This window comes from Nanorana parkeri, unplaced genomic scaffold (assembly GCF_000935625.1).
Source record: "Nanorana parkeri isolate BGI_ZX_2015 unplaced genomic scaffold, ASM93562v1 scaffold91, whole genome shotgun sequence".
NCBI classification, from domain to species: Eukaryota; Metazoa; Chordata; class Amphibia; order Anura; family Dicroglossidae; genus Nanorana; species Nanorana parkeri.
This window is the reverse complement of record NW_017306359.1, coordinates 2,425,900-2,449,865: the sequence shown is the minus strand read 5'-3', so window position 1 is coordinate 2,449,865 and position 23,966 is coordinate 2,425,900. Positions and strand designations below refer to the sequence as shown.

Genomic DNA, 23,966 nt, shown 5'->3' with positions numbered 1-23,966 from the left:
TTGGAGATCACTAGCATTAACAAAGGGACAGCTTTATCTTTACTAAAGCCTATATTGCTTAGAACTGTTACCATGTGCGTATCAGCACAAATGTAGCTCTCTTTTAATTGAAGGCAATAATGTACATAAAACACATCTTAAAAGATCTTAAAATAAACAATGCTCTATGCAGATGTTATCTGCTGAGAGTCCTTGCAGCCCTGACCCATTCTCTATATTTTTTTATAGCTTGTATTCATTTCAGAAATGGTTGTGAAAATGCAGCTAAAACACCCAGGGTGCTATCTATACATATACTAATATTAAAGGGAGTACAAAATAGTAAAATATGGACAGATTGGAGTACAAATGGTGTAATGTGGGAAAATATGTAGAATAAAACACTTTGAGGAAAGGTCCTGCTTCAGTTCCTTAAAAAAAATGCATTTTGCCAAATTTAATCTGGGTGCAATCTGACTGCCCTGAGCCATTCATGTCAGTTGGCAAGTCCCTGAACACCCCAAAACACTAACTGCTGCATCATTTGACTGATCAATGTTGTTTTAATGGCGTGAGAAGTGTACAACAACCAGACAAGGGTTCCCAGCCTGATCACTTCCATGCTCGACAAGCATTATCTGTTGGCTACTTACACTTTAGTTTGTCTCCCGTAATGGCCAAGTATGCATTGGTAAAATGTAATCAAAATGTCAGTGTTTTTTTTGTTATGTGGAAGTATGATGGAAAATTGTTGAAAACATGCCCAGAAAATTGTGGAGAAAATGTCCCAAAAGTGGAGAAATATCAATTTAAATGTTTTATAAGTAGTCCTCCTCGACTTAATTGTGGCAACTAGGAAGATTTTGAACAGATTTAAGGCATTGTCCACCCAGTGGACACTGCAAAAACTGTAAAACCAATTAAAATGGGCAGGTTTCTTCTTACTTACCTCGCCGAGCGTCACGTCGCGTCACTGCTGCTCCGGTGGGCGGCGCTCCGAGTAGGGTCATCTGGCAGTCTCCGGCCACCTAAATTAGGACCCGGAGACTGCCAGATGACCCCGCTCGGAGCGCCGCCCACCGGAGCAGCAGTGATGCGACGCTCGGCGAGGTAAGTAAGAAGAAACCTGACCAGCGTACTCACTTTCCTCAGTGCTCGAGACGCTGACTCGAGTATAAGCCGAGGGGGGCATTTTTCAGCACAAAAAATGGGCTGAAAAACTCGGCTTATACTCGAGTATATACTGTATTTTCTATGCAACCTATGGACAAACAAAAATCACAAAACTAAAATGTTATTCTAATGTTTTTCAATAATTTTAGTTTTAAAACAACTAGTATTACTGTAAAAAAGCATCTCCTTTTCAGTGACCCTAAAACTGCTTCTAGCAAAGAACATAGTGAAGTTATTTATAAATTAAATAAAACCTTTAACGAAGGCTTTTAAGCATTGCTAGAAAATCAAAATGAGCAAGGACTGTTTATAAAAAAGTGTTTAAATATGAATGGTGAAAAAGAAAAAAAATGTTTCATAAAAAGGCAGGGCAAAAACAGTTTTGTAAAAAATAATAATTAGGGGGCAAAGAAATACAGATGAGACTGCAGAAAAAGGCCAGGTTGTTCATCTAGTCTGCCTTTTGTTTTTTAAAAGCTAGGAAAAATAAGTTATGTTTATTAAGGCCAAGGGTTGATAAGTGGTAAAGTAGGCACAATTCCTATTAAAAAAAAATACTTACCCTCTTACTTTAACCGGCATGATGTGCATATCAAAAAAACTGCCCTTAATTGTGGCATAAAAGAGGTAATTAGAATTGAATTGTTATAATATTGATACAATATACTGCATTTATAAGCAAACCCCGCATTTATACAGTAAGCCTGTGACTTATATTTTTACGTGAGAGCTGACAATGGCTTCTGTGTTAATTAAACTTTATTCTTCTATACAGGAGCTGCTGTGTGCATTTCTGTCTATGTATAAACAAAGTGGCAGGCTTGTTTATGAAGAAGCACTGTCAGTGCTCTTTCAGCACAGAACATGACCCAGCTGGTGCCCATAATTTTCACTCCCGCCTATAGGCATGAGCCTAACGTGCCTCATGGAAAATCTGTCCTTGAAAAATGAAAGTGTCAAGGCAAAATAAAAAACATGCACATCACTTTTAAGATGCTCGGCATACAGAAATGTATCTGTTGAGCTGCTACAAATGCATTTATGCCCTCATTTCCTCTTGGAAATGGCAACACATGCCTTTTTGTGAATTGAAATTTAAAGAATTAGTGTCAGCCCTGCATATTTGTATTTTGTGAAACTGCTGAATCTATACTCCTCCTCATCTCCACATTATAGGAACTCATGTATGTGTAGTACAAGATAAAATCTGGGAGGATGCCTTGAAATAACACATGAGTGTATAGTACGTACAGGTGAGCCCTGAATTTCTGACACGATCAATAGATATTTTTGTAGTACAAGATAAAAACTGGGAGGATGCCTTGAAATAACACATGAGTGTATAGTAGGTGCAGATGAGCCCTGAATTTCTGACACGATCAATAGGTATTTTTTTCACTTATAGATATAACAAAAGGGGTTATTCACAAAGTTCCCGAAAACAACCTAGCCAAAGTGAATTGAGCCAAACGTTGTTCTGCTATTCACTTCAGCTGAGCCGAAGTGCAGAAACAGTTCGACCCAACATCTCCGAGGTAGCGAGCAAAATAGAAACAATTTAAACAAATGAAAAAAAAAATGTTTCAAAATTTTTTTAGAAAATAAACAACATTTTAAAGACAAAAAAATACAGCATGGGTTCTCCCAAACCATACCAGACTCTTTAGATATGGTAGGAATGTTAGGAGGGACCCCTATTAAAAAAAAGAAAGAAAGTCATAAAAATCATACCATGCCCATAAGGTCTGGTAGGAATTTTAAGGAGGAACCCCACCCCCAAAAATGGGGGGAAAAGGACGTGGGGTCCTCCCTAAAATTGCCCACCAAACCCTCAATCCGAGTACAATCCTGGCAGAGCAGAAAAGGGGGGCACAAGCGCACCCCCCCCCCCCCGCCATACCAGGCCACGTACCCTCGGCATGGGGAGGGTGATTTTCCTGGGCCCCCAGAAAAGCACCTTGTCCCCATGCTGATTGGGACAAGGGCCTCTTCCCCACAAGCTGTTAGGATCCAGAGCGCCTCCAGGTGGTGCTGGAGCTAAGCCCTGCAGTTTCCCTACTCATCTGCGGGGGTCTCCAGGCAGCCAGGAACTGCTAGGTACCAGACCTCCACTGGGTGGTGCTGGAAACTGCAACTCCAGTGCTCACCTGCAGGTGTCTCCCAGCTGCCCCCAATCCACCACCTGGTGCTCCCTGGGAGGTTACTTAAGCCCTCCCTGCAGTAAGGTCTGTGGCTCAGTATTGTTTCCTGTTAAGTCTGAGTCCCCAGTCCTGTAACCTGCTTCTGTTCCCGAGTCCCGTATCCTGTGTATGTTCCCTGCTTGTTGTCCAGAACCGTGACCTGTTTATGTTCCTGAGTCCTGTTAGCTCCTTGTACCCTGACCTTTCGTCCCTTAGTTCCCCTAGTGTTTTGCTTTGCTCCCTGGGTGTGCTTGCCTGTTTCTTCTTGCATGTGGTGTTGTTTAGATGTAGTTGGTTGCTAGACTTGTTTCTGTTTGTATTATTCTGGTTGGCATATTAAAACTGTATATCATATATTCTGCCTTGTCCTGTGTGGTCACGTGTTTGGTCTGCCTGTGTGGGTACCTGCGCAGGTGTGGGGTCACCTGTGCCGGTATCCCTGACACAAGCCCTGGAGTGGTGGTTGTGGGGGTGTGAGCAGGGGAATTTATTAAAGGGCACCCAGATGTGGCCCCTCCCCCCTTGTGAATGAGTCACAAGAGAGAATTGAAAAAGTCCAGACTTTTGAACAAATCCTTTAATTGAAAAAAAAAACACAACAAAGAATTTTGACAAGTCCTTTATTGTAAAAAAAATCCCAAAAATGTATCCACAGACGTAATCCAGGGTAAATCACGACATCCAGCGTTGTACTCGATGACGACAAATCGGTGAAATCAGTAAAACCCCACGCCCGCCGATCTGACCGCATAAGGCGAACTCCCGCCGCAGAATGATGAATCTGACAGATGCCGGCAACATATATAAACTTCCAGAAGGTCCTAAGCAAATGAAAACAACTGGGCGGAGCCTGCCGTGACGTCGCTCCCAGCTCTGCCCAGTTGTTGTTGTTGTTTAATGACAGGTCAGCGTCCCCAGGTCATTTGGGGATGATGATGACAACTGGGCGGAACCAGCCATGAGCTGTTGTCTTTTGCAGGGAGAACGGTCGGCTTTGGCCGACCTTTCTCCCTGCTTCGGCTGTTACTACGGCTCAGCCCATAGTGAATAGCCTGTACTTCAGTTTCAGTGGAGCGAAGGGCTCCGGCGGCCAAAGTGAGCCGAAGGATCAGCCGAAGCTACTGTACTACACAGCAGACTTGCAGTACTACTAACAACCAATGATTAATAGTGTATGTTTCTAATGGGTCTCCTCAAAAAACATCTATATGTATAGCAGCATCACCTTAGATGTTATACTGAGCTGCTCGGCTGTGATCGGGAGCTGTACGGGCTATTGTGAATAGCCCTACAGCACCCCCTCGGCTCTCCTGAACCGAAGGGGTCCTGGGGCCGAAGCCAGCTGAAGGATCGGCCGAAGCTACGGCCAGATCCTTCGGCAGCTTTGTGAATAGACCCCTATGTGTGTCAACTATAGTAAAAAAAAAAAAAGAATTCTCCTAATGAACCACTTCAATATACAACAAAGAGAAATTAGAATTTTACTTTAACAGTTATAGAAAACCTTGTATTTCTGAAGACCGAAGAAGAGTTTTTATTGAAGGGACAGTCCATCCAACCACATTATTTCACTTGCAAGAGGAGTGGGCTGACTTGCCCTCTGGCTTCTTGTCTTCTTATATCTCATAGCAATTGAGCAATTTTGTGTTTATACAAAATATCAAGAATTTCTCATTGTTATAAAACAAATGACAGAATTACATTTCTAGCATAGTCGGTATCTTTGAAATATCCTGCTATGATCCTTGATTGAGAAATGGACAGCTGGTGCAACTGCCATAGCATACATTACTTACAATATGTAGGCTAAACAAAACATTCACCACAGGTACATTAGTGATTTTTACTAGGCATGATCATGCTTCCTTCTGTGCTTCATTCCTATTTCTGTGTCTTAAAAAGTGATCAATGTTTTCACTGTATTGATGTTGTAAGAAGCACTTATACAAGATTTCCTTCATTAGACACAAAGACAACTGAAATTGAAGAATGCATCTTTAGCCAAAAAGTATCACAAGTTGTAAAATAACTGGTCCCTTTTAGGCCTCATTCACACTGGAATCGGCCCGCACGTACAGCTCCGTGCTGTGTGCATGGTCATACCGAGCAGCTTCCGGGAAGGACAAGGGCTGCATGTGATTAGTAAGCAGCCCCTGTCCTTCTCTATGGGACTACGTGGCCCTACGCCCCCCCTGCGTTCACCTGCCCTGCACGTCTGTGCGGGTGAGCGTACTCGTACACTAAAAGGATGGATCCTGTCTGTGTCCGAGCCAGGAAACACGCACCCCCACAAACCTACACTTGTGGTGAGTATAGGGGGGTGTACGGCCGCGTAGTCCCATAGAGAAGGATGGGGGCTGCGTACTAATCACGCAGCACCTGTCCTTCCCGGGAGCTGCCCGATACGGCTGTGTACGCAGCACGGAGCTGTACTTGCGGGCTGATTCCAGTGTGAATAAGGCCTTATCGGTAATATGTTCATAGTGAAATGTATTTATCCATATATAAAAACACATAGAAAAGTAAATGTGTGGGCACAGCCTCAGGCAGCTCAAACCTAACTTTAAGAAACTTAAAGTGACATTAAACCCTCAGATTTGTTAACATAAAATAATACTGTAATGTGTGCCTTACTGTAATCCATGGTTGTTTCCCTTCTCTTTGCTGCTCTTCCTTTTAAATCTGTATCTGTTCTCATGCTGGGCAGAACTTCTGTTTTGCAGCAGACTGCCTTGTCTCAGGAATGGATACATGGTGTCTGTGTGTAGGTTTGTATAGGTTTGTAACCTGAGCCAGCACTACAGGAAGAGGCCCTGAGCTGCAAAGGGAAGTTCTCCCCAAGCATGAGAAGACATGAGGATTTAAAAGGAAGAGCAGCAAAGAGAAAGGAAACTACCATGGATTACAGTAAGGCACACATTAAAGTATTGGTTTATGTTAAAAAATCTGAGGGTTTAATGTCACTTTAACTGAACTTTAAGGGTCTTTTGATAAGAAATGTGTATAGCTTTTCATCCAGCAAAACTGCTTGTACATATCTTCTGTGCGAATGGGGCAAAATTGAATGTTTTTAAGGCTATTTTATTTTCTGGAATGTAACCATTAATAATGTAACCATTGCTGCTAAGAGTGTGCCCATAGTAGCAATGGTTACATTTACCTGCTATTTCCTTAAAATCTCTAGAATTTTACAATGTATCTATTGTTACTAAGATGTATCCTCAGCTCCACCCAGTTGCCATAATATGGTATTTCTTGATTCACTACTGTCTAAAATATTTGAAGAACATTTGATCAATAGAGAAAATAGCTTTAAGAGCATTTGATTTTGACCCATTCTCACAACAACTGATTAATTCAAACAAAATTAATGTACATGCAGGGATCTCTAAGTAAACAGCTAGATACACAGAGGAAATACATAAATGGTAGCTGTCTTTCCTGTCAAAAGACTTGTGTTTCTATCCATCTAGTCCTGCAATTTACTCAGCCCTGTCAGACAGCACAACCAGCATAGTGACATTATTTTGTCTGCTGTAGTTAACCAACACTGCTAAATCACCCCTCCGTTCTCAGCCTAAGACTGGACAATGACGGAGAAGCTACAGACTGTTTAGGTTATCTCTATTCTGTCTCCTGTCAGCATGTTCCTTTTTAGCAACAGTGAATGCAGAAATCCTGATAGCTCCAAGTACTGCTCATCCTGACTGTATTGTGGTGCCATTTATTTTCAATGAGACCCTAATGCACCACAACACATCTGAAATTGTACGTAACCTTCTTTTCATATGAATGGAATGGCATCTAAAATATTGTAAATACAACACTAGAAATCATCCATATTCTTCTTCAGGCATCTAGTTCTGCCATGAGTTGGCGTGTTGGGTTTTGGTATATCCATTTTTATTTTGCTGCAAAAAAGGGAAAAAATTTTTCAGATTAAATTTCACAAACATTACATCTTTCCATTGGCATGGAATGTACAGTACAGTATTGTAATAGTGATACCTCCTATTTGCTATGCAGATCTGATCAACAGTTCTTTTTAAAAAATTGGCTGAGGCTACTGTTAATAAAAGGAGGTTTCACTATTTTAATGATATTAGGGATCAAATAATTTTATCATAATAACCTAAATGGTTTAATTTGTTCAGTAAAGATAATGAAGCGTAAAAGACTATTTTTATGATTTAGATGAAGATTGGACCCCATTTTAGAATAAATCAGTGCATAAACCCTGATCATTTAAAAATGTTCAGAACCTTTCCTCTCAGCTGTAATTTATGTCTGCATATAAAAAGTGGAACCTGGTTTTGTAGCGTGGTGTTAGTAGCTAAACCCATATAAACCTCAACAAAACTGAAATGTAGATACCACCTTAGGTCTGCTCTGGAAGCCCTAAAAACTCAGGATGCTTTGATATGCAAATACCCACTTGGTACAGGATAATCAGTGTCTGTCCCACCTTCCTCCTGCCTCTCTGGCCTCACTAGTTGAATATGAGAACATTAAAGGCTTCAGGAGTCCAAGGGCATTCGGGATCATATCAGAAAGTCTTTTTCATTCATGTCGCAGGTTTTTGTGGGTTATTAAAAAGAAGGTTCAATTTAAAAGTGTTTGCTTTTTCCCCCCTTCACAATCAAGAACCAATCAGAGTTGGTGTGTGTCTTGCTATGCTATACTGAACATATACAGGATGGAGTGTTAATTTACAAAAACAGTGATTAATAAAATAAATGTCAGCCTGAAAATGACAGTGTGCATCTGTATTATACTGTAACTGTCAGATACAGTAACAGTATTAAAAAAGTTACAGTACAATGTTAAAAATAATACATTAACTAAATTTAACAAAGTAATGTGTTTTCTATGTTTTGGTCACTTGTCAGCCTTTAATAAAAATAGTGGTTTTATTAAAACAATGCACTTAAAGTCTGGTATGTCTTTAAAAAAATATATATATATAATAATATAACAAAATTAGCCTCCTCTACCCCTGCACTGTAATACATGCACTGGGAAAGGGGGCGGGACAACACTGCATTACACAGAGCTCTCAGTCTCACTTCCTAAATTTGCTTACAGTCGGGAAGAGAAAAGAGATTACCATTGCCTTGCTCCTTGGGTGTGGGTGGGTTGTTGCTTAATTGCAGTGGAGAAAATAGTGGTCAATTACATAACTATGCTGTTTGGTGGGATTTTCTAGATAACTAGACTGGTTGAACACAAATACTTATCTCTGGACAGGTAGCAAAGTTTTAATGTTGGCATTTCTACTCTGTATTTAGTGGTTTGCCTGGAGTTAAGTCTTACGAAATATAGCCCAGTCCAATTTTCCAAATCTGCAATTGCACAATGAAAATGCAGTCTCACACAACTGAGGACATGGCCATTCAAAGCCATGGTGTTTTATTCTGCCTAACGTTCAGTTTTAATATAAACAATAGATAAGAGAGGGGATTAAATTTGACTTTTAAAGAGAATCAGCCTGTACAATACTTTCCTGTGCTAATGCACTAAATAGGTGTTTCACTACCCCATAACTAGTAAATAGCTATAAGTTCTATTTGAGGCAGCTCTGACAAGTCCGTTTTGTGAAGCCAGTACAGTATATCCTAATTTAGACTGCACTGATAGCTATCCTCTGTTTGATAGATATACTTTACTTATATTAATATTTGATCTTTCTATGCTAATATAAATGTGTAAGATGAAATATTCTAAGCAGGGCTCTAGCTTCTGTGCAGTGTAAGCCAGTGCTTTGGGTAAACTGGTTTGGGACGTTTATATATTTTGGATACCATGTTCCTTCTTAGTTGATGGCATGTGACTTCAGTGCGTTGGATCACTGGTGTAAACAGCAAATCCACTGTGTGTCACAATGACAAGAAGTGGACACTTTATGTTCAGAGAGCTTAATATAGTTTAGAGTTACTGGTGTGAAAGTTGTTTACAGTATGAGAAGAGTTTTGAGTGATACGTTAGTATGCCCAGCGCTATCTGTGGGAGAAAGAATTGGAAAATGACAGGTTATAATTTAAGTATAAGGGTTACAGTTATTCTTATGAAACACATCTGGTTATGCTCTTTGACCCTAACAAGCTGGTGGCCAGCTTGCCACATATAACACAACAGTGGTACATTCATCTCATTTCTGCTATAGCTATCTTAAAATATGCAGCCTGTTTTTTGCAAAATCATTAAGCAGATCTGTGTTTTGTCTTATTGGTATGCACTGCTGAACCTCCACACTGTTTAATAAATCTGTGCCAAGAATTCACAAACCTTTTTCATTATAAGTCAGTTTTCCTCAACATGTTCGCTGCAGTAGTATAAAAATAAAATAGGATGGATATTTCCTAATTATATAGCTCTGAAAATAACTATTTTGGCAGTACCTGCTCTGCCATTAAAGAAAACATTTCCTGAAAATACAAGGTGAACTTGTCCTACTGCCTTAACCCCCGAAAAGAATAAGAAAGATGTAAAAAAATGCTTAGCTCATACCCTGGCTTCCTGCCACTTACTATAGGCATCAGTGACATCTCTGGGCATCACAATGGGATCCTGGGAAAGCCGGGGATCACAAATTTCACAAAAAGGTGTTCCTGCGTTGTGCAAAACCACATTCTCATTTGGGATCCTCAGATTTACCAGGCCCAACAACATCACTCTTGCCTAGGTGAGTGACAAAAGCTGCAAATTGTTTATTTTCTACATGTTTCCTTTGATGTTTTATCCAGTTATTGCTTTTAGTAAGCATTTTTTATTTAGGACTGGGGTTGATGCAAGATTAATAAACCTTGTATATTCACACAAGGTCAGCTTTAATTGTAAGTTGTAAATAAACAGTCTTATATATTTTGGGTAGTTTTTCAAAATAATAATTTATATAAATACAGGCTGCAGTGACGAGAGCAATGAAAGGTAGTTTCGGACACTGTGAGTGCTGCAGAATTAGTTTTAGTTTTGGACAGTGTGGATGAAGAGCTACATCCCATGTTAAGTTTTATAGCTAACAGATTATTGGCAAAAAAGTTTAGAAAGTCGGCACCACAAAAGCAGAACAAATTTAAAACAAACACTTTTATTGAAAAAAAACCACTAGATTCAGATTTTCGACTTATTGGTTCAAATGTCATCCAAGTTGGCTGTCTATAGAACCATATGAGGTTGTAGATATATGCAAATGATATTCACCAATATATGTATTAAGCCTGTATCTGGATCCCCACGAGAGAGAAATCAGACTGCACATGTGTGTTTAGGCAAACAGAGTTCTCTTAGCCGAGCACCTGTTCATGAGGAGCTAGGGCCGCACATCCAATGGTGTGTCCTTTCTGCCTTGTAGTCAGTATGGAGAGAGAGTCCATGGGAGCAGCATTAATCAAAGTAAGCATCCTTTTTGAAAACGGAACACAGCATTTTCATGTACATATAAACTGTAATGTTAATGGATTTAAAAAAAAAAACACATCAAAGGTTAACTATCCTCCATTTAACTAAGGAAAGTGTTTTTATTAATGTTTTGTACCTGCTTTTGGGATTCCGTAAGCCCCTTCCCTATCTTGGTGAAAACATTGTCCCAGGACATGAAGGGGAATCTTTCCTGTGGACATGCAGATAGCAAACAACTCCAAATCTACAAAAAAAAAAAGTTTTACCATGAGTTTTACTTTAACAAATGTCATCATAAGGTATAATAATTTTTTATGCTTGACAAATAGTCAAATTTAAGTCAAGGTACAATTTTATTCAATATAAGAGCTGCAATATTAATTTTACCAAACTGGTGTCTTATAGCTGAAGGTAAATATAATCAAGGTACTTTCCCTGATAGTCCCATCTTAATAATCCTTAGCAAAAGGTTAATGTGTATGTCAAGACAAAACTTTTGTCCTAGTTTTGGACAGAGGATTAGAATTCCTATTCAGTATCTACTGCTATCCAGGGCTTTGTTAAAAATATTTCTCTTCACTTCCTGTCGTGCTGGTGATGGTTTCACCAAACAGGAAGTGAGGACAAATCTGCAACAGGGACATCGACAGAAATGAAAAATCTGACAGTTATTATAGTCTTACCATTCTAAACCATTTTTATTTTTTATCTGTGTTGCTGTTGGAGAATTACCCTTATTTCCTGTCTGGTAAAGCATTTATAGCAGGATACAAAGGAAAGGGAAATTTCTATAACAGAGCCCCAGATAGCAGTTAAAACCTGTGGTATTGTCCCTTCCAAAAAAAAGGTTTGACTGGACATTTACTTTAAGGACACATTAAATTGCATTCAAAGGAGAACAGGCATTATCGTTGGTAAGGTGTGGAATTTGTTGTTGTTATGGTGGACCAATACAATTTTATTGCTACACTACTTCCATGAAATATAGTACAGACAGGTAGTGGAGCAGCACATGGACTGGAAGTATTGTGCTAATGGTGCCACTCGGCTCCATGCACAGTTTTCGGAGAGCTATATCCTGGAAAAAACAGCACTGAGGTAAGTGCAATTACCACATTTCACTTACCTCCTGGTGTTATCAGGAGGTAATTTATGTAGCTCTCCTTTAATCAGAAGTGTATGCAGCAAGAAAAAAGAAGGATGCCACCGTGGCAGAAAGTAAAGGGAATACAAAAATTTGGAGCTGTCAGAGGTGAGAGAAACTCATCTAATGGGGACACCTGAAAACTCTCTAAGATGGGAATACCATTTACTTTGGAAATATATGCTCTCATTCTGTCACCAGGACAGGAAGCAAAGGGAAATCTTCCCAGTGGGTCACAGACAACAAAAATATGTTAATAGGGGTTTTTAACACTTTTCTATGTAAAACAAAAATATGTTTTGGCTTTGCACACACTTTACAGACAGGACTAATTATTTTGATCAATACAGTATGTATGATGCATACTGCCACCATGTAAAAACATGCCTGCATATGTTAAGTCAAGATCATATTTTTGTGTTAGTACATCCTAATTTGCATTAGTACATATTTGTTGGTACCCTTCCATGAAAAAAAGAACCCACATTTTTATATAAACTAATTAGAAAAATGCTACACTACTTACCAGTCATTGTTTTTTTTGTCACATTTAATAAAAATCAGCCTTTACATTTGATTTAATAAAACCAATGAAAATGGCATGGACAAAAATGGTGAGACCCTTAATGTAATATTTTGATGCATTGCCTTTCTAGGCAATTTATGCAAACAAAAGATTTATCAATGATAGAGCTTCTGCACCTGCCAACAAGTAATTTGGTCCACTGTTTGTGTGTAAAATGCTTCAGCTGTCTTGGATTTAATGGGTACCTTCTCTAGACTGCATGTTTCAGCACTTTCCATAGATGTTCAACAAGATTCAGATCAGTACTCATAGAAGGCCACTGCAGAATAATAAAATGTTTTGTTCTTTAATTTATAGGTAGTTTTACCTGTGTGTTTGGGTGATTATCCTGTGGTAGGGCCCAAGGCCTATGACTGAGACAGAGGTTTCTGACACTGAGAAGTATGTGTAACTTCAGAATTCCTTGATAGTCTTGAGAATTAAATGTGCCCTGCAGGTGAAGCAAAGCAGACCCAAATACATCCAAGCCTGATCCATTTTATACAGTAGGTACAGTGATTTGTTCTTTGAAAGCTTCATATTTTTGTCTCAGATGTCCAAATGGCATTCTCTCATGTTAGCAAATTCTAGTCTGTTTTTTTTTACTTCAACAGTAGAGTCCTCCTTCATTGAGGAGTCTTCCTTCATAGGGTCTTCTTTCATTGAGCGCACTATCATTCAAAAAGTGAAGGATGCTTCGATCAAACACTGATGTACCTTGACCTTGAGGTTCAGCTGGTATATCTTTGGAAGTTTTCCTCAGCTCTTTGCCTACCATGTGAAGTATCCTTCTGTTCAGTCTGAGGTCAATTTTCCCATTGCTGCCATGTCCACGGAGGTTGGTTACACTCCCTTGGAGCTCAAAATTCTTTGTAATATTTGCACCTATAGTCACATGAACATCAAGCTGCTTGGAGTTGGTTTTAAAGCTTTAACCTTTGGCATGTGGGTTTATCATTTTCTTTCTGATCTCCACGGACAACTCTCTCCTTTTCTTTTACTGGTCCATGTTCAGAGTGGAGCACACAATGATTCCAAACACTAAAGTGACTACATTTCTCCATTTAAATAGGCCGATTAACTGATTACAAGATTGAAGGCATGTGTTATGGTAATTACAGAGAACAGTTTAAAATATCACTATGGTCTAACAAATCTGTCCATGCCATTTTATCTTTTTGCACACTTTCTTTATTCTTTGGCATGCCAATGGCATGCAGGTATACATGAGACGATTGCTTTTAATTACATCACTTTTCAGGAGGCATTGAAGCATTGTTTCTATTACCTGTAAGGGTACTAACACATTTGTTCATGTCTTTATATGACTTTTCATTATGTTACATATCTTTTGACTGTGAATTAAGTGGCTTGTTTTGGTGTCATCCTGCAGGAGGTATTGATCACTGAATTTTTACATCATTTTTTTTAGAAATAATTAAGCATTTACAGAAAGCATATTTTACTTAGTCCCTCGATTGTTCAGAAGGGGGGGGGCTTACTCTTTACCCCCTCTCTTCCCCCTCAAAGCAGGCTTTGACAAAACTTCCTCACCTCATGAATCATGAAGCAGTACTCACAAAATGTGTTCTGCTGGCAGATGCTGTGTATACTGCGAATCATTTTAAAATGAATATGAGAGGTTAGGGAAAAGCTTGATGCACAAGGCTACTTTCATTTATGCCATTTTATGCAACTGTATATGAGGATCATGTGCAGACCACACCTGATGTTAACACGCCGCAAGTCCTGGCATCCCAATGCAAGTGGGCTTCCATGACATTTGTATATTTTACTGTTACAAGTTTTCACTATGGAATGCTGTAAATCTAGCCATAAGACCCGAGCTAACAGCTGCACTTGGCATATGCCATATGATTGAATCCCTTGAACGTATACACACAAATGAACATCCATAATAGCATTTTCCTGAAACTTATATTGAGCTATGTACTAATACAAATCTAAAGTGCTTAAAAATGCTATGCAAATAATATATAAAACAATACTGCATCATATTCGCAAAAACAGTATGCTTCATTCCTGAAGATACCAGGATACAAAAATTATATGCCTGTTTCTGATATAAAAACTAGCCTACTATACATTTAATGCACAAAGTAACAAAATTCATCCTTGTGCTGCTTACCTGTGATGGCATGAAGCGGACAGAAAGCACAACGTTACACTAAAGTATGTTGCGTTCCAGCTTGTGTAGCAGAGAGATGAGCAGGTCAGCAAGGAGGCTCTGTATGTGAAGTCTACTGCTGAGGAGTTCAGCTTCTTGGCAGATGGAAATCTCAGGGGGGGGAGAAGGGGGCCCAGACTACGTGAGTGTGTATCTTCCCAATTTATCTTGAGAAAAGTGCCTGAATGTCTGTTTGCTGATGTCAGCAAAGCTGGAAGCATTTCTGAAGATATATAAAGTTCATGCAACGTTCTCTCTTTTTTTTTTTTGTATGTGTGTGCTTTATATAAGCGTGATAGTTTGCAGCTGTGATAATGATTTCCATATTCGCTATCTGTTTTACGGGAAGTTTTTCACTTTATGTTTAAAGACAGGAAATTCATTGACTGAAGTGATTTAGACTGTGCAGTGTTACATAAGCAGCTTTCTTCAATAAAAAAAATGTTTTCTTAAAGCTCAACTCTGGGCACCATAACTTGTATAACTTTCGGGTGCTTACTGCGTGTTTACCTCTGCTGTTAGGTTAACTAAGTGCTTTCTTAACACCTGTGAAAAATACTCATTTAGTTTACCCAGATAGTAAAACTCCAACTGTACTTCTGCCTCCCAGTGACATCATCAAGGTCAGTTGTGTCATCACAAGCTGTGCTTTGTAAATGGCTAAGCGCACAGAGTGGGCCGGAACACAACACCAGTGCTGGTGTCAGTAATAGCAAGTCAGCGGGAGGCAGCAGTACAATCCAGGAAAACCGGTAGAATTCTTTTTTTTACAGGTTTGTAGAAAACACACAAAACCTAAACAGCAGATGTAAACACATGGTAAGCCCTTGAAAGTTGAAAAAATAATGGTGCCTAGGGTTGGCCCTTAAGTACGAATTCCTAAAGCTGGCCATACACAGCAAATTTTGGCCAGATCCTGATGATTTTTCTATTGACTTTTGTCAAAGGAACTGGTCCGAACATTTTTGGCCAACGGCACCTGCATCAAGTCAGATGCAGGTACAGTTCGGGGATGTAGCAGCTGCTAGAGTAGCAGCTTCTGAATAAATAGCCGGCTACTGGGATTCCTCCATCCATGCCAATTAGTGTGGATGGGGGAATCTATGGATTTCTCTCAGCTGAATGAGACAAATTTGAAGACCAGCTTAAGTGTGGTAACTCATTGCAAAGAACCAGGATCCACTCTATTGAACTTTACTCTTACAGTTGACCACTACACGATGCACACTGATTACTTGCAGAGGTCCACTGAACTTAGGGGCTCTTTACTAAAAAGACTGAAAAACATAAATACTGCTCTTCCATTTGCACTTGCTATGAACGTTTGGGGTTTTCCTCATTTTATATTTCTTTGGCATTATTTCTTTTTGAAGAAGAAATATTTTTTTTGTAAATATACTCATGAATTAAAAATGTCTTTTATGGCAGCTAAATAAAACATCAATGCAGTGTATTTATTTTTATTTGCCACCTGTTTTGGTGTTCACAACTTCCCCTATTATTGTTTTTTTAATTATTTACCTTTGTAGTCTAAGTAGTGAATTTCAGATAACTGCATACAAGCTCCAGAACAGTACTACAAGCTGCAAAGTTATGTTTCTGTACATACAGAATGTTCTTTAAAAAGCAGGCCGATACTGATGGGTGGGACACAGAAAAAAGGGATAAAATACAAGAAGGTGTAATAACTAATGAGATCCTAATAGGTTGGACTTGATGGACTAATGTCTTTATTCAACCTCAAATACTATGTAACAAATGTGACAGTTTTACAAAAGTATATCATATGAGAACTGTTACCCGTAACAACAATCCCTTTCCTTTTCCAGCCTTCATTGAAAACAAAACGCGGAAGCTATTTGAATGCTATGCTAAAAATGACAGATCTTATTTTTGGACACTTTCTTAAATGTGCCTTACCACATATGTCCTGCACAATCCAAACTGAAGTGATTGTTTTAGGATTCAAAATTATATTAAAATTAATTTGAGACTGTGGCATGTAGTGAATCAGCTTATAGTCACTGCTCAAGGAGAACAGTTGTAGTTCTGTTCTTAGTCTTGCACCTTGTAGAATTTTTAATGATTGGATTTCAGTTTACGTGGCTGTGATCCTTTCTGCATGCTGGTTAAGGGGTTAGTATTGTCATCTTGCAAAATGTTCTCCTTTGGGTCGACTTGGGTTTTGTTCCACTGTCCAAAGGCATACTGATACTTTAATTGGCTTTTCTCCTAAATGGCCATCGGTATTTGTGCATAAATGACTGAGGTTGAGAGTCTTTGGATTTTAAACTGCTTTAGGGTAGCTAACAATTTTTATTGTTGTCCATAAAATGCTGTATAAGATGGCAGGTTTGTATAATAAAAGGATGCAAAATTTAAGCAAAATATATTACTGGTGGGAAAACAAAATGCAGTGTGCTCTTTAGTGATGTTGTTTAATAAGGCTACACAGGCTGAAAACATAATCAGTTGGTTTACAGTTGTATTTTACTCTCGTTTCAGTGTTCTGTCACCTGTGGAAAAGGGATAAAACATAGGGATGTTCAATGTATGCTCAATGAACAGCCTGTAGAGGACTTACATTGTAAACATAATAGGAAGCCTCGTGTACAGAAGATGTGTAGGATGGGCAGATGTCCTTCGTGGAAAACTGGAAAGTGGGAAGAGGTAAGACATGTTCTGCCCATTGTTATTATTATTTACACTAGAAAAAGTTTTTGCAGAAACTGGAGAATTAAATATATGCTTCGTATATCTCTCAGGAAACCTGACTGTGATTTCTTTGTGTTTAAATTCCCAGGCCAGCATACATACCACAACTATTACTAAAGGGTCTCCCTTCCCCTGTGGCATTTATAACACATTTGATGTTATGGATACACCCAGTGGTGTATTCTGGTTTGGGGCTGCCCTAGGCAAGACGAAACTAGGGCACCCCCACACCCCCACTAAATCTGCACGATCTCAGGGGGGCTGTGCAGGATCTATAGTGGGCTCTGCCATAGAGTCCACCACAGATCCTGCAAAGCCCCTGAGACACTGCAGAGCCCTGCATGATGTGTGGTGTGCTCTTCCCAACATAGACCCCACCACAGATCCTGTACAACACACCCGAGACTCTCAGATGGGCTGTGCAGAATCCATGCTGGGCTCTGCAGATTCTCTTTAGCATGCACCGGCTTCCTACAGCGCGACGGTGCCCTGGCCCCGTCCCTTCCTGATCCAACGTCGCCCCGGCCTCGCCCCACCCCCTCCTGCTGCTTATGTCAGGTTTTCATCCCAGTGAGTTTTCCCTTCTGGTAAGATTCAAACTCTGTATTGGTACTGGTGACTATTATTACCAGTACAGAAAGGTGATAGGAAAATCAAACTTTTACAGGTGTCACTATATCAGGAGATGAGGGGAAATCTTCCAAAGAGGACACCTGTTCTAGTGACAAATGTGCAAGGGGGAATTCCCCTCACTTAGGAGAGACTTAAGTCTCCAGGATGGAAAGTAAATGGAAATATCCTCAATAGGACACAGCAAAAATAAACTGACACCATTCCCTACTCTGTTCCTAACTGAAAAAGAAAATATTGTGCCTAGACATACACTCTAAATTTCCAAACTTAACCAAAACTATCCTAAGTCTTGATATTGAAGTCCCCAGAAGATCTAAGAAGCTTGTGGGTGACTTCGCCCCAAACTCTAACTATGTGATCACTCTTGGGGTGGCCACAGCATGATATTTCTAGAACATTCAATATGGCTTTTCTTTAGGATAATAAAATGAAAAAAACGACACGTGTGTCAGAAGAGAGTGCAGCGTTCATTACCAAATGGTCCAGCAGTGATCGTTTCACATTACAGGACCACACCTGGTCTTCGTGTTTTAATATTTTTCTGGAACTCACTGCCACAGGCGGTGTTTTCAGCAAATAATGTGGAATTGTTCAAGAAACGTTTGGACGATTTCTTAAGGGACCGTAATATACAGGGGTACAGGTACTCCTAGAATGAGATCCTAATAGGTTGGACTTGATGGACTGATGTCTTTATTCAACCTCAAATACTATGTAACTATGTTAAAAAAAGTTTTTAAAAAATGGTATTATACCTGATTGAAAAACTCCCCCTTTACTTATCTTTTCCCTAATCAAAAAAATCTTCACAATATTTTTTTTCCCCCAAATATCTTTTTATTTTAAATCCAACTTAAACACCTACATCATAATGTCATAAGCATTTTAACCATCTACATCCTGCAACACATCTTTACAATACATACTTGCCACATATACTTTTCTTCTTTTCCACTTCCCATTTACTTAAAAACAAATCACAACAACCTTCTATCCCTACTCCCTCCCCCCACAATATTTTATTATATGTTCATTATGTTTAAATATATGGTGGTCTGGGAGGGGATTCTGATTCCTGGAATGGTATACATTAAGCTAGTACAACTGGCCCCTTAACCTTTTCCAGGCTATACAATGGGGCACCCCAAATGTACTGCTGTAAATATAGGGAACTATAATTAAAGCAGAACTTCAGGGAAAACATTCTTAACCCTTGCAGAGGGGCTACCCCCGCAATGCAAGGGTTAGGTGCTCGTTTGCATCTAGGTTAAAAAAAGTTATACTCACCTGATACTCGGAGCCGGCCAGCTCTTAGACCACTCCCTTCTACCTTGCTCCCCCTCGGCTGCAGCAGTCAAAGGATCCTCAAAGTCATCATGTTCTATACACTGTGCATAGGACGTATGGACACCATGGGACACACCAACGCTGCAGCAGAGGAGGAGACAGGCTGGTGGGAGCGCTGTCACAGTGAGTATAACTTTTTTTTTACCTAGACACAAATGAGCATTTAACCATTGCAGTGCGGAGGTAGCCACACTGCAAGTGGTAAGAATGTTTTCCCCCGGAGTTCTTCTTTAAAACAATATAGATTATTTTTTGATGAGGGAGGATGCTAAGGGTAGACAAGGAGGGTCGATCTGCTGCATTAATCTATATTCTCATGAGGATTGGCATCCTGGTTGGGGTAGACTTAAAGTTTTAAAAAACGTTTTTTCAAATGTAGTGGAGACAATGAATGTAATGTGCATATTTTATGTAACAGCAGTCACTGAATTGTAGAGAATCAGCCCCATGTAACACTGGTTTGCTAATCTGCTATTGGTTGTTATTTCATTGATCTGGTAATTCTAAATATGAATATGTGGAGATTTATATAAATCTTAATTCTTTTCTTGTGTTAGTGTTCTGTGACCTGTGGAGTGGGAATTCAGCACAGACATGTGTACTGTAGGATGAAAGGACAAGGCCGAATTGAGGAAACGTTGTGCAATCACACTGCTCGTCCAGACAGTCAACAATCCTGTATATTACCAGAGTGTATCCAGTATTATTGGGTTGCAGATGAGTGGCCTAGTGTAAGTGCATTTAATATGTCTGGACATCCCATATTTCCAGTTTCTATAACCTTCTTGGAAATATGTCAGTACTTTCGTTAATCCATTTGTATTTTAAAAAAAGTTTGCAATAGACATTACATTACGAGAGAAAACATAACAAACAGCAATGGGGGGAATTAATCAAAGCAATTGCGATAGTTTTAGCCTCTTAGATCATTCTTATGTGGATAAAAACATATGCCCTTTTCTAAACCGACTGACATCAATGTCATAGAAAATGGCTGAACTGTTGAAATTACACATCATAACAATTCAATTTCTGCTTGCTGCCTTGTCAGTTTGTAATAACCTTTCAACTTTAGTGATGTCATTGAACAGAATCACCTACAAATGTCTTATTGTTTCATCCATAGTTATAGTTTGCATTTGTCAATATGAATACACTGACTATTTTATTTAAAACAGGACAAAGTTGCAAATTTTGGACAAAAAGTATATAATGAATACATTGTGAAGAAGGTTTTAGCAGCACTCCTCTTGTCAGTAAAACATATAGAAATTGTATTGTGTTAGGTGTTGTTGCATTAGTGAAAGAATGTGTAAAGCATAAAGGTAGCTGTAGTATTTATTGTGTAAACTGCACTATTTAGCATGCCCATCATTACATTTTTTTGAATTAGTGTTCTGCAGACTGTAAACAGGAAGAATCCAGGAGGAAGATAAAATGTATGGATATCAATGGTAGACCAGTGAATGAATCATACTGTGATGCTGCGGCTAAACCATCTGCTACTAGGAAATGCAGTAATGCTGCATGCAAGTACATACTTGTCACTAAAGATGTTTCCCAGGTAGGTTCACATGGGATTTAAGTAACTATGCTACTCATAGCCTCAGCATTTATTTAATTGTACCTTCTTTAAGGATTATTTTATATATTGATCAGTACTTTTCAACAAAAGTAGTCAACCAGTAGCACCTTTGTTTTTTCTTGTATCTCCAGCTTGCATTTCAACTGATATCACAGTTTTATATATTTCCCAAAATGCAGCAGGAGAAGTGATACTCCTTAGCATGAGTTTGTACAAGTTGTGCCAGAAGGTGGAACTGGAAACTCCAGCTGTGAACTCATGCTGCTGTAGTTCCCAAGGATTGCAATAAGCTTAAAACAACATAAGTCAAAAACTAAAGTATCAGTTTTGGATTACCTAGGAAGAGCTATGTAACAATAACAAGTCACTTTTTTTTTCATTGCAAAGGGTGAAAGTAAATGAAATGTTTGTCAGTTGCATGTTCATACCTACCATAGTGATTCTGTCTCAGTACTTTTGGAATCAACCACTTACAGCAGATACAGTGGGGGGAATTTATCAAAGCAATTGCGACTGTTTTAGCCTCATAGATCATTTTTTGAATGTGCAAATCGTTTTAGCCGCTCCTTTTAACATGTGCGCCCATTTTGACCAGAGCTTGCACTATTTTCTCGATTGCACCTGTTATGCACCTAACAAAACAATCGCTACTGAAGAAGTCCCCATGACCAAGCGACAGTTAAGCTTTTTGCCTGGAGTTAGGAGTCTTCTTCCCTGGAGTCTATTTAATCTCATTTATGAACAACATTACACTAGCAACATAAATCTGGAGAAAATATATCCCATGCAACCATATGCGAGTTCAAACACTCGCAATAGCTATGATCAATATCCCCAGGTATTTTGTATTTTGAGGCCGGAAAAAATTAAATTAAATAGGTTTAATCAAAAAGTATGCAGTGCAAAGCAAAATGTTAACTTTAATGACTGCTTAATTAGCTTATACTTACTTTCCCACCTCTCTGCCGTCACTGGAAGCAAATAAAAATACCTGAAACTTCCAGTATGGGAAAGCATCTGACTCAATACTTCCATGTGACAGTGGTGGTAATTGCCCATTAAGGCACTTAGCCATATCACATTGGGGCAGGAAAAGAGTCCTTAGCCTCCATGTCATGACTAATGTTGCTTCCTCCAATGTAAGAGTGCTGGTGCTCAGACACCTAGGCATGTCACATTAGGGCTAGGAAACTTGGGGAGGGGGTAGAAACTGGGGGTCCAACTCACTATACCTTCTCATAGGTGACATTGCTGTTGCTTGGCCACTCACTCACCCAACCGTGTCACATTGGAGCAGAGAAAGTGTCTTCAGTCCTGTATTAACTCCAAGCTTTGACTTTAAATTTGCACAGGGCTACATTTTCATCATTTCAGGTGGCCGAACACACCACTTTACTCCTAATCCTAACTAAACCCTAAAGTTAACCTAACCCCTAAAAGTAATTTTAACCTAACTTGTAAAATAATACTTGCAAAGTAATATAAAACCAATGACTAAAATGTTTGTGTTCTGAAATGCTAAAATTTCTGCAGATAATACAAACAACCTAAAGTATTTCAGAATGGTTTTGTCACCTGTGTATTCTGTCAGTAAAATTATATATGATATTAATATGCTAACCTTTTGTAAATCTTTTAGGGTTATGTTATGACTAGTATCAGATATCATTTTGTGGGCTTTATGTCTTATCACCTGTAACCTTAGTTGAAGTGGTAAAACAAGGAAGCCTGCTTGTGGATATAGTTTTCATCAGTCAGCATACACCGAAAGCTGAAAAAAATTTTTTGGGTCACTCGTTTTCCAGAAGTACAGAAGACCTTTATGTTTATCAGGTTTTTGTAAGACATTTTTTGGTTGTCCTATTATACTTTGAAAATGGGAAGTTGGATAGATTTTGTGCAATTTCCTTGAAGGTACTAGAAAACAAACAGCAGCTGTAATGTCATGGTGTGTATTGGAGTAGTTGAAATGATGCTGAAAAGTGGCAGGATATTGAACCATCAGAGCAATAATAGAACGTATTTGCTGGATCCATGTGGAAAGTTTGTTTCATGTAAAACTGTGTGGGACAAAGAAAATAATCCAGCATATTTGTACAGACCAATTGATTGCACTTTGCTAGAACATTTCTGCAGCAAGCATTCACTGACAATTAATCTATTTCTGTTTTTCAGTGTTCCAGAAGTTGCTGGTTTGGCTACAAAAAAAAACTGACTTATTGTAGAGGAGTACTGTCAAGGCAAAATCAGTACGTAAATGGCTTACGAACTGCCAGTTATAAAAGCTGTCCTCTACGGCAATCACAAATTGATCACAAATGCAATGGAAAGAGCTGTGTTCAAACAGTTTTATGGAATGTTGGAAAATGGAGCAAGGTGCGCTATATTAAAAGCCCTAAATCTTTCAGACGTGTGCACATTGCTCTAAAATCTGTTTCACATGAAGAACTCTGAGTGAGAAGTAACTAAAAATGGTGCCATCACATCTCAGCAGTTTCCATTTTAAGAAGCATTGTTTTTTTGGATTGAAGTGCCTCTTGAGTGTTTTAATTGGGTGACTGCAGCACAGATGGCCAGAATACATGTATATGGGACTTATTTCAAAACTTTAAAAGCCAATAAGTAAAAAAGCAATAGACATATAAAATGGATTTGCCATCATTTGTGCACTGTTTGCAGTTGCTCTGTTATATTTGCTGGAACTAGACAAATATATTCGACATTGATCTTGTTAGTGAAAAATATGTTTCTTTAAACACATCTTTGTTGCTGATCTGTAAACACCTCTTTTCCCACTCTGAACAGTGTTCATCTGTATGTGGTATTGGCATTATCGAACGTAAAGTGGTATGCATGAGTGAGAACAACCATTCTAGTGACCTGTGCCCATTACATATGAAACCAAGATCCAGGAAGTCATGTTGGTCAAAATACTGTAAGTATTCAATTTTGTTTACAGAAACAGCCACTGGATGTCTTTAAAAATAAAAAAAAGCAAAAGGTCTTTTAATTAAGGCTGAAGTTTAGGGATTTAGGTGTGGGGGGGGGGGGGGGGCGGG

The 23,966-nt window shown here is 39.0% G+C and overlaps 1 protein-coding gene across 1 annotated transcript in view; it reads left to right on the top strand.

The window, feature by feature from the left end:
* LOC108783848 (A disintegrin and metalloproteinase with thrombospondin motifs 20-like) overlaps positions 1 to 23,966 on the top strand; it is a gene marked incomplete at its 5' end in the record, with an annotated part of 71,738 nt that overhangs the window by 38,599 nt on the left and 9,173 nt on the right. Inside the window, 5 exons of the mRNA XM_018552527.1 lie at positions 17,133 to 17,297; positions 19,880 to 20,053; positions 20,716 to 20,886; positions 23,083 to 23,283; positions 23,713 to 23,858. Coding sequence (XP_018408029.1) covers positions 17,133 to 17,297; positions 19,880 to 20,053; positions 20,716 to 20,886; positions 23,083 to 23,283; positions 23,713 to 23,858 — 857 coding nt within the window. The remainder of the gene's footprint in view (positions 1 to 17,132; positions 17,298 to 19,879; positions 20,054 to 20,715; positions 20,887 to 23,082; positions 23,284 to 23,712; positions 23,859 to 23,966) is intronic.